Source organism: Megalobrama amblycephala, linkage group LG12 (genome assembly GCF_018812025.1).
Source record: "Megalobrama amblycephala isolate DHTTF-2021 linkage group LG12, ASM1881202v1, whole genome shotgun sequence".
NCBI lineage: Eukaryota > Metazoa > Chordata > Actinopteri > Cypriniformes > Xenocyprididae > Megalobrama > Megalobrama amblycephala.
In genome coordinates, this window is record NC_063055.1 from 39502790 (window position 1) to 39517862 (window position 15073).

At 39.2% G+C, this 15073-nt stretch overlaps 1 protein-coding gene across 3 annotated transcripts in view; it reads left to right on the forward strand.

Moving 5' to 3' along the window:
• The window catches only part of cacna2d3a (calcium channel, voltage-dependent, alpha 2/delta subunit 3a), a 127576-nt gene that overhangs the window by 79918 nt on the left and 32585 nt on the right, over positions 1-15073 (forward strand). For all 3 annotated transcript variants that reach the window (XR_007187640.1, XM_048211103.1, XM_048211104.1), the window contains 4 exons: positions 367-460; positions 1094-1189; positions 6297-6418; positions 12862-12939. Coding sequence is in view for 2 of the 3 variants with exons in the window: in XM_048211103.1 (XP_048067060.1) it covers positions 367-460; positions 1094-1189; positions 6297-6418; positions 12862-12939 (390 nt within the window). In the remaining variant the exon portion in view is untranslated. The remainder of the gene's footprint in view (positions 1-366; positions 461-1093; positions 1190-6296; positions 6419-12861; positions 12940-15073) is intronic.

Below are 15073 nucleotides of genomic sequence, written 5' to 3' on the forward strand. Positions count from 1 at the left end.
TGACTCCCTTTTGTCTTTGTGTTGTTCAATATAAATGTATCCTGCTTTAAACTAATCTTTTTACAAATGAATGACTGTACAAAAATAAAATTACTAAATTCTAAATTCTATTTACAAAAATAAAATAACTACTAATTTCTAAAATTAAAAGTTCTATTTAGAAATTCTGCTTCTAAATATCGAATACATTTTTCTAAAGTAACAGAACAGCAACGCCATTGGATTAAATTTCATAGGGAGGCAGCATATCTTATGCCTACCTTGAGCTCATTATGCTCTTAATGAGATATTAAAGCATGTTGTATGTGTGGGGGAGATATATTTTATTAGTGTCTTATGTATAGTATCCTATGATTGTTTTGATAGGTGATAAAGATCTGATCCAGGAGGTTCTGTTTGATGCCGTGGTCACGGCACCACTGGAAGCGTACTGGACCAGCCTCGCTCTTAATAAATCAGAGTAAGAACAGCACAAACTTTCTTAATACAAAATTCTGGATTTAATGTACACATTATTCCAAAAATAAAAATATCTGTGATTGGCTACAATGATCAACACTTCAAAAACATGTTGTAAATAGACATCTTTGAGGTTTTTCACCGAGCGCTTACACAGATACACACAGGAGAATTTGAAAGCAAGCGTCAGATTATCGTCACATTTTTAAAATTTCAGTACCAGCTTTGTACCGAAGTCGGTACTTTTGACTACACTAATTGTAATGCATAATAAAATTTCATAAATAATTGCAACCAAAGTGAAAATACATTATAATATTTGCAAATTTCTTTTTACATCTGAAATTAGTTGTTTGTTGTGCATTTTAATGCATTGTACTTTCTTAAGGTATGTTCAAATGTTCAATGAACAGATAAGTATAATAATGTATTATACTACTACAATTATTCTTGAGACCATACAATGCATTGTAAGGTGCATTACATAGCATAATTAATGCATTAAAATTACTTTTGTAATGCATTGTATATAAAGGCTTTAAGTAAAGTGTTACAGAATCTTCATTCTAGAAATTGTTCCTTATACACTTCATTATTCATTATGTGTTTCCTGTGGTTCTCTTTGTTCTGGTAGGAACTCTGATAAAGGGGTGGAGATAGCTTACCTCGGCACTCGAACCGGACTATCACGCATCAACCTTTTTGTTATGCCAGACCAACTGACCAATCAGTAAGTAAATCATACTTCTCATGAGTCTATATTACAGCGTTAATTCTATACTGAGCAATAGTAAAACAGTAACTAATGTGTAATAAATGTTTTGCAAGAGACTGTAAATGCCAGTGTTGGTGGAGTATCTAATGAAAAGTAGCAATGCTGCTAACTTAACTACATTTATTACAGTAGTGTGACAGTGGCTCTGCTGCTTTTAAAACAGTGTAGCCTTTTCAGTAACAAGCTAAGTCCCCCTTCAAGGGAACTTTGACTCTGTGTCATGGTGTTGAAGCTATAGGAATGCCTCCAGTGTGACCGGTGTCTGAAGCATGTGTGAAAACATGAAAATTCTGTTGTCTGACAGAGGTCAGGTGACACACTTACATCATGGAATCCCCGGCTTCTTGAAGCCGTATGTCTGTTTCAGTGTTAAAGTTTGTCAAATTGTACTTACTGTTTGACTGATTTTGTTTAGATAGGAATACTAAACAATGGCAAGCAAGCAATCTAAGAGATGTGTGTCCCCATGCCTGCTTTCTTATGAGTGACAACTCACACATTTTCTGTGTTGTTTGTTTGGGAGTGGAGTCAGTCTTTTCTCGAAGGGGCTGACTGTGTTTATTGTGTTCATTGTGAGTGTTCATAATAAGGAATCTCTGCTCCCATCTGGCTCTCTTCTCGATGGATGAGAGTCAGACATCTGCGGCACATGCTTTGGGTCTCATGTTTGCAGAAGCATTTGCAGTTTGAGTGAAATCGCAGATTCAATTTTTTAAAGCGGAGCTTGAGACGGGTGTCCCCCTTTCTCATTGCTATTTCTCCTACTTCAGAGTCCCATTCTGGAAGCTCGCTCTGTGAATTCTTATGATCCAAATAGAGACCTATTAAAATAAAATAAATAATGAATGTGCATTATTGAGTTTTATATTAGGTGTCCTTAAGTACTATGTACTTACATCAAAAAATAAAAAAAATAAGTATAATGTACTTACTGCGTTCATATTGTATTGCAGAACATTTGTGCTGCTATTGGGATGGGATACTGGTAAGGTTAGGACATGTTTGGCAGTAAGGATAGGATTAAGAGTGGGTTAAGGTGTAAGGGAAGGTCAGTGTAATTGTATATATAATTATAGAAATCAACTAAAGCTGTAGATACATGCAGGTATTTTTAAAAATATAAGTACAATGTAAAAACTTGTATGTACACAATGATTAAATGATTCATTTAAATGTTAGTACATAGTAGTTAAAGACACCTAATATAAATCAGGGTCGATTTTAGTTTAAGCTCCATTCCCATTTGGCTTTTTTCTTGAGGGAAGAAAAGTCAGGCTGCTGCACTCGGGTCACGCATTTTCTGAGGCACTGTGTGGATTGTGCCGGTGCATGAAGAGTGCAGTATGTTGGAATATGGTGATGTTTCCACATATAGTGAGAGGAACTCAGTATATCCTCCAGGCTGTGTAATACCTTGTCTGGTTGATTTACTGACTGCATTTAACTTTCAGGAAATTAATTTTGAATATGTATTTGGTTTAAAAAAAAAATAGAAGCAGGGATTTCTGAGTCTGCCTCATCCCTCTTCCCAGCTTTTGAAGAGCTGCTCAAGGTAAATACATTGGCCATCAAGAAATGTAAGTACCAAAGAAGTACCTTGTAGTAAGTTGGATGAACGCTTTCAAGAAGAAACAAGAAACCTTCCATTTTTCCCTGATCTCCAAATCGAGGTGTCAATACCATGGAGGAACCTGTACTCATCTCGCATCATCACCTTTGCCACTTTGAATTATTTGAATGTGGCATTATTTGCGTATGTCTATACTACATTGTCCTGAGTTGAAGAGACGCTAGCAGGCTATCTCTGCCCTGACGTGGCATAATTGTTGAAGTCTCCAGCAGATCAGAGGGAATGTGTGGCCCAGATTGCTTTCGCGAGACACTTACGATGGACGCCTCTTTCACAGGCTAGGGGTGCGGCTCTCAATGGCCGGCCAACCCATGGCATTGATCACCCTTTTTAGGCAGGTGCAGCAGATCCTGCTCTGGGCAGAATACAGACTATTTTCCCTGAGAGAAGTTTACAGTTTAGGGCATGCAACTTGGGAGTGGACATCCTGTTGAGGCAAGGGGTGAGGCACAGGAAATGGAGGCTCCACTTGCAGGAGGTGGAGTCCACATAGCAGAGGTATGGCCGAGTGGAAGTGGATTTGTTCACCTCAGAGGAGTTGACCCAATGTGTCCTCTGGTTCATCCTTACACCTTCAGCTCCGTTGGGGCTGGACACCATGGTACAGATGTGATCAAGGCTTTGTCTGTACACCTTTCCTCTGACCGCTCTGTTCCTGGGAGTTCCTGGGAGTCCTGTGTTTGACAAGACTGATTCCACCTATTTTTAGTGGCTCCGTTCTGGCCAGCCCAAGTCTTGTTCTCAGATCTGGTGTCTCACCTGGACAACACTCTTTGGGAGCTTCCCCAAGTGTGTAGGGATCGATTGTTTACCCCCGGCCAGAGATTTGGAAACTTTGGGTCTGGCCCCTGAGGGTTACTGGGGACACTTAATATTCAACAATATTGATTTGACTGCACTGACACTATTGTATGAGAACTGAACTGAGCTGGACAATGACATCAGTATTTTCTGCAGAACTGATTTATGGATGAAATCAACAATTATTAAATTAGTTAATCTTTACAACAGAACTGAATCAATACTGAACTGACTTTCAATGACACTGTTTTTTTTGTTTTTTTTTTTAGAGCTGCTGTAAAGCTGAAACGTACTGTTTGCATCATTGAATAATTTTCCTGTTATCAATGTAAAGCGGATTTGAAACAATCTGTATTGTATAAAGCGCTTTATAAATAAAGGTGACTTCACTTGCGGGGTACCAGCTCATAGATTCCAGTTTCTCAACTAAGGCTGTTGAGATGAACAGGGACTAAGGCTCGGATGGTGTGCCTCCTGCAGATGGTGCAGTCATTATGCTGTAAGCGTGACCAAGGTTAGGTCTGCATGCTTCCCCAATACTCTGTTTCTAAGGACTTTTCAGCAAGATATGAGATAAGGGGGGACTATCTCATGGGATCTGGGTTTTTAAACTGAAGTTATTAAACTATTCAGATTGCTAGAGCTCTCTCTATTGGTAACTCTGTGTTGAGGCAGGCTAGACCTTTCTGCAAACTTTTAAAATCCCATTCTTAGACATAGTGGTAACCCCAGGCTTAGGTCCATTTGGGTTAATAACTTTGTCCACTAAGTCTGCGATTGCCTTTCAAAGCTTGGTTGGGCAGGCAGGTGTTTTAAGAACTACAGGCGGTGCAAGAGGAGGGCTGAGGCCCCGCTATTTAAGTGCCCATGTGAGGTCTGTTTTTTTGACTGAGGTCATTAGAACACATAGATTGCTAGATTGATAGATTGCTCAGATTGCTAGTATTTAGTGTTGTGGTGGGCTAGTCTCTTCCGCACACTTTTAAAATCCCATGCTTAGGCATGGTGTTAAACCCAGGTTGGTTTCTTCTGCATTAATAACTTTGCTCACAAAGTCTCTTTGCCATCACAGCTTGGTTGGGCAGGCAAACAAAGTGGGATTCCTATGGCCCTGCTTTCTTTTAAGACCAGAGATAGTTAAGAACCTATTATCTGTCATTCTAAAGAGATCTTCTTTGAAGCATGGGGCTTGGTCTTACCAGGATGTGAATGGTTTTTGCCCCTGAGGGGGGACTTTCGTAGAGGGTCTGGTCTTTTGTCTGAGGTCATTAGACTACTTAGCTGCTTGCACCTTTCTACACAGTTTTAAAATCCATGGTATGGGCATGGTTTTTAATCCCAGGCTGTTTCCTTTGGGTTAATATTTTTTTGCTTACTAGGCCTGTGCTTACCTTAATTCACAGCTTGGTTGGGCAGGCATTTGGTCAGTATGGTGGCTGGGGTATTAATGTTTCCATAGCATCAACACCATGATGCAGCATGAAAGGGAATTCCTCGAAAGGGAATTCCTCAGGTTACAAATGTAACCCGGTTCCCTGAGAAGGGTGATGCACTACAGTACATCACCTGAGCTTTGTCAGCCAATAGATTTGGAATGTATTCATATGTGCTTCAGACACTTGTCACACTGGAGGCATTCCCATAGCATCAACACCATGATTCAGCATCTCATTCCCTTCTCATGGAACCAGTTTAAATTCGTAACCTGAGATGTTTTCCATCAAAGACCTCCCTCTCTTATGCAATGTTAGAATTTATTATAGTGAATCAGTTTCATCCTAAATGATCCTCAAACTCATATGTAATATTAATAATATTTTTCCTAGTAATTTGCAGTATAGCTAATGTCTTGTTTATGGACATAACCTTGGTTCCCTGAAAGAAGAGAACAAGATGCTGCATAAGTATCTGACACTATGGTAAATCCCCCCACAAGTGATCTCTGAAGCTATACAACATTGTGACATTTCAGATGACGTTTGACAGTCCACCCTCTATCTGAGCATCACCAGACTCAGGAGTGCAGTGTCTTCTTACTCAGGATTTTCTGCTAAAGGGAGGAACCACTTCAGTTTCTAAAAAGGGACTTATCAGTAGTGTGGCAACTATAAACAGCTTCTCCTTCCCTTCTATCGTGGAAACAAGGTTATGTTTATAACCCTTTCAAGTCAGTTACTGTATTTGTGTATCTGAGTGATCATCTTAAATGGAGACTTTTTCAATATCCTAAAGAAGGCCCTCAAGTCCAAAAATAGGTTGAATTGGCATTGTGTTATATGCTTCAGTGTTTGTTACTCCTGGGAAGAGTTCTCATAGCATCAGAAAGTAGTAAAGCATTGATGTGACTGACTTAAAAGGGAACTTAAAAAAAGTAGCTTGTCTGCAAACTTTTTTTATTTATCTTTTATTTATTATTCGTAAATTTGTAGCTTGGCAAACTACATACCATAATAGCTTCCCCAACACTGGCAACATACTGTTGTTTTTGAGCAATTGTTGTTGCAAGAATAATGAAAGCTACCAAAAAATAAATCTAAACTACCCCTCTTTGCATGTCAGCTATTATCAGCTTAACATCCTTCTTATAACACCCTGTAATAATGAGGTAATGTGTGTGTTGTGTGTTGTAAGAGACTTCCTGACAGCAGAGGATAAGGAGGTGGTGTTCAGTGCTGATCATTTTCCTCTGTGGTACAAACGGGCTGCTGAACAGGTGCCTGGCACCTTTATCTACTCCCTTCCATTCAACACAGGTGATTATGATATTGTATGGACATACCTTTTTAGATACAGTTATATTACATATACAACAGTATATTCATGGACACCAGTTACTAGTTTAACCGGCTCTTTTCAGTCTGCTGTGTTCTGTGTATTTCTTTTCAATGTAACAATATGGAACAGACAACAGAGACTGCACTTTTGTGGTCTACTCTCCTTATTTAATGACATATCCCATTAATAACTGACTGAAATGCATTAGAGTGAATCTCTCATTTTCCTCCCAAATCCTCATTCATAGCTCTTTCCCATTGTTTTGACACGGGAGCTTTAAAACATAATTTTCTTCCCTTTTTTTCAATTTTAATCCCTATTATCAGTTTTTTTCTGGAATGTTTCTAATGCAGGGAAGTATAATTTGGCAGTCAAAATGACAGTCGGCACTTTGAAATATCCAACAATGTTCCAGATAATGACAGAACATTTTCGATTCATGCAACATGAAATTATGGTACATAGTATAGATATTACCACAGGAAAATTTGACACATCAGTCATATTGCTAGTAAGTTTCCTTTTGAAGTGGAACTTCAATGCTGCATCTGATATTGATGCTATGGGGAATGCCATCAGCGTGACCTCTGTCTGAAGCATGTCTAACAAACACGCCAATTCATTGGCTCACGACAGTCCATGAATTCACAAGCGGAGCAACTGTGAGTTCTGTCAGGACCACTATCGTCAAATATGATAGATAATGCATAGAGTTTGTATTGGCGGTATGGTTCTGTTCTGGACAAGAACTCCCTGCGCATCCATGCAGCCTAGCATGGATAAGAGCAGGGAGAGCAGCAATAAACCCCCCAGGGTAAACAGAACAGGACCAACATGCAGATATCATTAAATGTCATGATTTAACATACACATTTTTCGAGAATTAGTCTGATTCAGGGGAAATAATAAGGCCAATCCTGACTGAAGAGAGGAGGAGCTGGGGATGGAGGAGGGTAATTTGCTCCTGAGAAATGCAATAGCTGCTGATAATACTGAGGAGCTTATATATGATGCCGTAATAGGCGTCGTATTCCTATAGGTAGACGCAAGTCACCTGGGAGTCAGCTGATGCAAGCTTGACTGACGTGACCTGCCAGAACTGACGCTAACGCTAGATTATAAAACGTTGCCTATAATATATTTCATTAGCTTTTTTGTCTTCAGGAGCTTGTTTGTATGCACATGTAAGATAAAAGCTGGGTGCTCTCATTACATTGCATTCGCAGTAAGCTCTGTTAAGCCTGCTATAATATAGTGTTTGAACAGAGCACGTTTGGCTCTCGAGGGAATGGGAGGGACTCATGGCGATGCATTCACGGTAGGAGGTTCTGTTATTGCTTGATTCTCTCTCAATATAAGAATCTAATGTATGCCGGAGCATGTTCGGCACTGGAGGGAACTGAATGCATTCATTGTGATGCATTCGCTGTGAGAAGCTCTACCCTTGTTTGACTTTGTCTCTCTCTCTCTTTCTCTCTCGAGGGAAGAGAATCAAGCATTTGCACTTTGCGGTTCAGGTGCCATGACTGCCGAGGTGGCAAGACAGGATTTATCGCGGGGATTGTAGGCAGAGATTTGGGAGGATTCTGACGGGAGTTTTCCCCTATTTGGGCTTCTCCTGCTAGCTCTGTTGCTTTTATGTCAGTTCGGGAAGCCACTCTGTGGCTGCTTAAAAACCTGACTGTTAATGTGGTGTGTCTAATTCTGAGGAATTAGATGCAGAGGGAGTTGAGGCAGGTGTTATTAAAAATAATAATATTAATCTGCCTCCTCCGCTGCCCTGCATAAAAGTTTATGAGCCTTATTCCTTCTAGATTTCCGCATTAAGCTGTTGAGATAATGAAGGAATTTGTATTCAGCTAGTTTAGCCACTCCTATGTAGTCAAACTATTCACGTATGGAGAGACTGTGTAAGTAAAGATATGTAAGGATGAACCAGTTGAAGAGCTGCTTAAGAGCTCTCTCCCCCTGATGTTTTATCCTCGGTGAAGGCTCCCACCTTGCCAACGAAGCGAGCGTTTAGCTCTTGAGGGAGCTGAATGTGCTCACTGTTTAAACTGCATTAAGGGAGCTCACCTCTCGCTTGTCTTTTTTTCTTGTAAAAGAAAGAAAAAAAAATTAAAGTCAGGTGTTGCACCTCGGACCTGCACACCATGGGATCCACCCAATCTCTCTTCAGCAGTGCTGCTCTGAAGAGGTTGTTGAGACAAACAGGTGTTGCAAGGGCTCCAGGCCCACCTTTTAAGGGGTTTTGGAGTTTTGGTCCAGGGCCAGATTGATAGAATGTAGATGATATATAGATCCTACAGTATTATTCATGGACCTCACCTGAGGGAGGATTTCAAAGTAACCATTACAGAATTGGCACAGGAATGGAGCAGGTTTTTGGTTAAAAGAAACACAGGAATTGGAAACTCTCACTTGTTTCAAACTCTCACTTGTAATCAAGTACTGCTAGGCAGTACTTGATTACTTGATTACTTATTACTTATGCATTTTTGGTTGGATGGGCATATGTCTGAGGACTTCCTGCCCCCTTCACCTGCCCCTAAAGTGAGAGTGGCATTGATCAGTGGCTGTGGGCAGAGGTTGATTGTCTCTTGTATCTCTCCTGGTCCACTTTGATATCCTGGAAGTATCTTTTTCCAGGGTTGAGCTATATTCTCCCCTATCTTAGGGTCTAAAGTAGAATTACACTCCCCTGTGAATGTGTTGCTTGTTAGGTACTCCATTAGTGTTGATGCAAGGTGAATGGAGTTACATAGGGCTATTAGGGTTAGGTTTAGGGATATAGTTCCCCTTTGGAAGGGCGGACTATTTTGGCCCTGGTTGGACAATGCTAGCAAGAAGTGAAGTAAGCCTGCGGGTGTCCCTCATTGTTATCTGTCACATACTATGGTCTGGTGCTAAAAGCAAAGACGAAGTGCTAGTTATAGCAGGGCTTATGTAGAATGCCTTTACTCAAGGTAGGGTTAAGCTGCTATCCTCCAGGTGCATTGGGGTCTTTAAGTAAAGCTTAAGTTTTTAGAGCCTGGGGGATGAGAATTACTGGACAAACTGCATATATGTCCTGCTCTTTTTTGCCTTCCTTTCATGAGTGAAAGCAAGAATGTAGGCTCCCCCTTGGAGGAGCACCAATATCAGAGGTTGTAGCCTGGAGGGCTAATTACTGAGGTTTTTAGCGCCTTAGATGCTCTTGAAGATACCCCTTTGGGTTGAGTAGGGTCAGCTGAAGTATGGTGTGCAATTTGTATCCCCTTTTTAGTTTACCTTCCTCCCCAACTATTGTTGGGTCTTGAAGTAGGGTTATGGCTCTCCTTCAGTTGAGTACCGCATAAGGTCTCTCTAATATGATCCATATTCAAAAAACCTGTCAAGTAGAGGTAGTGTGCCGGGAAGCATCCCTCCTAGTTACTAGAGCAATTAGGATTAGGGAAGAGCACTCATGCTCTGCTTGTGCAAAGGTACTTCTCCAGGATCCAAAAAAAGAGACTATATTCACTCATCTAAGTTACTCTAACTACTCTAAGTTATGAGTGAATATATTCTTTTTTTGGATCCTGGAGAAGTACCTTTGCTCAAGCAGGGCATAAGTGCTTTTCCCTAATCCTAATTGCTCTATGGTATTTAAGTAGCGCTCAAACTCTCATGCTGCCTCCCTAGGGGTTTTGACTTTGATGGTGAGAGTCTTTGGCGATTTTATTATGCTGCTCTTATATTTGCATCCTTTCTGATGAAGCTGAAGGTTGCATTCTCCCCCTGAAAGTAGTGGTAATATCGAAGGTCTTAGATGTATTCTTAGCATTCTCTCTTTGGCCAGCTTCTCCCTAAGGGCTTTATCATGGTAAAAGAAGCTGACATAGCTGAGCCATTTTTTCTTAGAGCTGTGCTCTTGGGGCCTTATAAGGCTGATGTCTATCCCACAAGGGAGGGAGGAAGGTTGTAAAGGCCGGGACTTCCCTTGCTATAGAACATAGAGGTTTGGGTATCTTCTCCTACTATTGGAAGATATTGGCTTACGGAGTGGTGCCACTACACAGCCTATATGAGTCATTTTGGATGCTCCCTTTGGGTTTGACGCTTTGCTGGCTAAGTAATCCGTAGAGTCAATTTATGATATGCCCATTATGTTTGTGCATATTCTCAGTTTAAGTGAGACAGGCAATCCCTCAGCATGGCATTTTGGGTATTGGTTCCTGATAGTGTCAATATCAGATGCAGCATTGAAGTTCCACTTAGAAAGGGAATGTGTAGGTTACGTATGTAACCCGGTTCCATGAGAATTGCCATGCCCATTCCCCATAGCATCTCTTTTCCCTTCTCAGGGAACCAGTTTGCTTATGTAACCTAGACATTTCATTTTGATGTTCAGTGGTTGGAGGGTGAAAAGAAAAATGTCACCTCATTGTACTTATTTTTTATTTTTTTTTCAGATACTTATTATTTATATTAAAACATTTAAACAAGCTGATTGTTTACAGTTTAATGGAAGCTACCCCTATAATTCACACAAGGCATGATGGAGCATAGAAAAAAAGTAGACACTAGTTCTTTACAGTGAACAGAAGTAGGAAATGACTGTGATGTGGCACCATTGTACTGTAGAATCTCAATAAGTCAGAAGTGAATATTTGCCCCTTGGAATTGATTTTTCCATTGTAAAGGCAATTTTAATAATTACCCCAATTACTTAAATCAATCAAATACTAGAATATTACCAATATTTTATCAACATCAGCAAAAACCATCTTTACACTTCAAAGGTGGAAAAGAAGCTGCATCTGCATGTTTATTTACACAGACTGTTTAATGCTGCTCAAAGGTGGCATATACATTTATGTACACAACAACTGCATAATGTTACTACAAAAAATAAAAATACAGGAACTTATTACAGGGTAGGCCTGCAATGTTATGACAGAAATCATATTGACGATCGTTGCTCTTGATATTGTGATAATGATTATTAAAGTTGATTAATTGAATACATAAATTGTGTTTGGGGAAACGGCACAACACATTCTGCACAGACAAAACAAGAACCATTATTGAATTAGTTTATTGCTTTTTACGCATTAGAAAATCAAGACTTCACATTGGTTAGTTGTCACCATTATGTTCTGTTCAAGGACTTTCAGTTTGTTGTCACTCCTGTCTCACGTTCCCTGTTCCACCTTGCCGCCACTCATCAGTCACCATGGACACAACCACCCTCACAGCTGTTTGTCATTTACCTGTGTGTATTTTAGTTCTTGTTTGTGTTCAGTTCTTTGTCCTGTATCGTCAATGTTAAGTGTGTGTTGCTGCCTGTTCTCCTGTCTCTTTATAATTATTAAACCTTCGTATTGAATCTCATTCTTCATCTTCGTCTGCATGTCTGCAACCCACCGTGACATTAGTTTAGTAGCACGAAAAACAAAAAGGCTATTCAGACTGGGAATAAATTATATACAGAAAGTGAGCAAAGAACGTTCGCCATCACTGGTTCCCCAAGCGGAGTTCTTGCACTCTCGCAAAAAATCTCATTATATTCATTGAAATTGTCTACACTACATCATATTTGTACTCTGAATTTGCAAGAGTGCAGTTTCCAAATTCAGTCAATTAGTGCGTGCACTGAACAAAACTCCAGCATTTTTAGTAGATTTCTTTATCACTGATGACTAAACACCCCTGATTGGCCAGTGCATTCATAAGCGATTAAGCGATAACCAATAAGTGATTGGTTATAATGCACAATGCTGCAAAAAATGCATAAAGAGAAATCTGATGATGAGCAACGTGAGCAGACCTACTTGTAACACAGCAATAGACACTTTTCACATTTCACTTTGATCACAGCAGCTGTAATAGAGTTGTTTTAATTATGAAGGCGGCACTTTTTTTTTTTGATCATGAGATGAGATTACAGAACAATACAAGGACAGATGGATTCTCCACACTTTTTTGAAAGCGTAAAATCTCCTCTTTTGTATTGAAGCAAACAGGGAGAACAGAGATAGGGAGAAAACGGGGAGAGATATAACCTAACTTTTACTTTTGCAAAGATGGGAAAATAAGCCGATATTTGGCACTGTAAAGCTGTAATGTTTTATATTATAATTGTTATCCCATGCTTAATGTATTTCTTTAAAAATTCAAACTGGTTGGCTCTTTAATACAATTTATTGAAGTGTAGCTGATTGTAGTTGATAGGTTGTAAACAACAGCATTCTTACTTGAAATTAATTAACAGTTTAATGATATGTACATTTCAAAATTATTTTAATTTGTAGCAGATTAATATGAGAAAATTCTATTAAAGCTTAAGATATATAGCACACAAAAAACACACAGTGAGACATTAGAGCAAAAAGAGGGTCACAACTACCCCCGGACTCTTCTGTATTATTTGTTTTATCTCTATCTCTGTGTGTTTCAGCCTCTGAGAACAAGAGTGTGGTTTTGGCCAGCAGCGCCATTCATTTGTTGGATGAGAGAGAGTCACCCATCGCTGCAGGTACAACACTCACCTTCTAACCTTGCATATTACTGCTAATTTTAAAAAACTTTATCTGTCTGTTGTTAGTGTTTCTATGCACTGGACGTTTTACGTATGAGAGGGATTGTGAGATGTAGGGTTAAAGACACGTGAGCAGAAAGAGAGACACTAGACAAACAGTAGGAATGGATGAAGGGAAATAGAATAACGCAGAGAGAAAGATTTCTGTTTGAGCATAAGCCTGGAGGAGCACTTTAAACACACACACACACACACACACACACGCTCATGCACAAGTGATTCATGTTATAACTGACAGAGAAATGAAGTAGAACAGACAGATTTTCACCCTCTACTGCGCATGAGTCAGTGTTTTGCTGGAGCAGACACACACACATGACTAAAATCAAGTTCTATATAGTATTTCATGCAGTTTATTTTATATATTATATTAAATTCTATGTATCTTATACTTTATTTGAATGCTCCAGCTATAATAAATATATATTTAACATAGAAATATTACAACATTTTTCCATATGAGCACAAACATACATATTTACCACAGATATTGGACAAAATGAACTTTCTGGCTCAGTGAGTTTTGGTTGATTTGATTTGAACAGAATAATGATTAAAACAAACAGGCTAATAATGTTCATTCAGCGCTTCAGATGTGAAAACGCTCAGTTTCACGTGCACATTGCAGCACACAGTAATGCAGCCTGACATGCTGATGACAGAACGCTCTTGTGTAACTGGGGCATTTGTATGTGTGTGTGTCCTTGATGTGTTTAAAGGCCACTTTACAGGATTTATACCTATGATCAAATCTTCAACATGATTTCAATTGCTTGACATTAAATTAAAATTGCTGGTTTGTGGGTGTGGTTTACGAATGTGCCACTTTCCCTTCACTAATTCATTTCAAATGGTCCTATGGTGTGACTGATCATTTTTAAAGTATGATTATTCAATGCATTTAAACAGGACATGTCAGCTTTCCAAACATATATCATGTCAACTAACCAATTATTGCTTGGCTGTGTGCTCTGATGTTATATAACATAGATCAACCCTTCATATGCAAGCTTATATAATCTTGTATATTCCAGCATTTCCCAAGAGCTCAGAATCTCTTTGGGTTTGTACCTGAATATTTACAGTGTTGCTTACACAATATTTATATAACATATTAAGACATTGATATTAGGATCTGCCTACATGACCAAATTATTAACTGATAAGGCAATAAATTATGCAAAAGACTGTAAATGAAACACTTCAAACTGGTATAGTTTGCGAGGTTGTAAATATTTCTTTTTACCAGCTGTATGTAATTTCTGTGCCCCAAGCAGAAAAATAATATAGCTCAGCCATTAAAAAAACCCAAGGTCGACTCCTATATTTAACATAAAAACTGCATGTACAGATGACCACTGTTTAAATAACAGGTGAAACAGGATTAAAACACATTAAACTGATATGTTCATATAACTCTTTGGCCTAACTAAAGCTCTGTAGGAACTAACATATTGCTTCATCCATAGAGCTACAACAGTGTAAACAGCTGTGGTACTGATACTGACAGAACATCTCTTCATTTTGAAAGTTACAATAGATATCAGAGACCATACAAGGGGAAAGAAACAGACCACATATAGAAAACTGAATGGGCATAATTACACTGCTCAATATGACAGCTGTAATAATGGATGTCCTGCTGAAAGGATACACCTGAAACATGGAACGCAATCAAAGACTAAAGTTTGTGTTGGTGGGCAGTTTACAGAACTGATCACAAACTAAGCGTTTCAATTACACCACGGGTCGGCAGCCTACGGTCCGCGTGACAATCGCTGGCACGTGAGCAAAAGTGTGAGAGGTTCCGTTCTACATACCGTTCTACATTTTGAGGTAATCATTCGTCATAGTAACACAGCTTGTTTACTAAGTTAGGAGTTATAAATACTATTAAAGTGTGAGAATTAAACTGTGCAAGACTAAGTATGTAGAGTCCTATTAAACACAATGACGGTGATGTGCAAACTCTGTTCACAGGTAGTGGGGTTCAGTAGGGTCATGTTGGAAATCTGTTATTCAAAGTCTAATTTAAAGGTGCCCTAGAACTTTTTTTAAAAATATAAGTCTA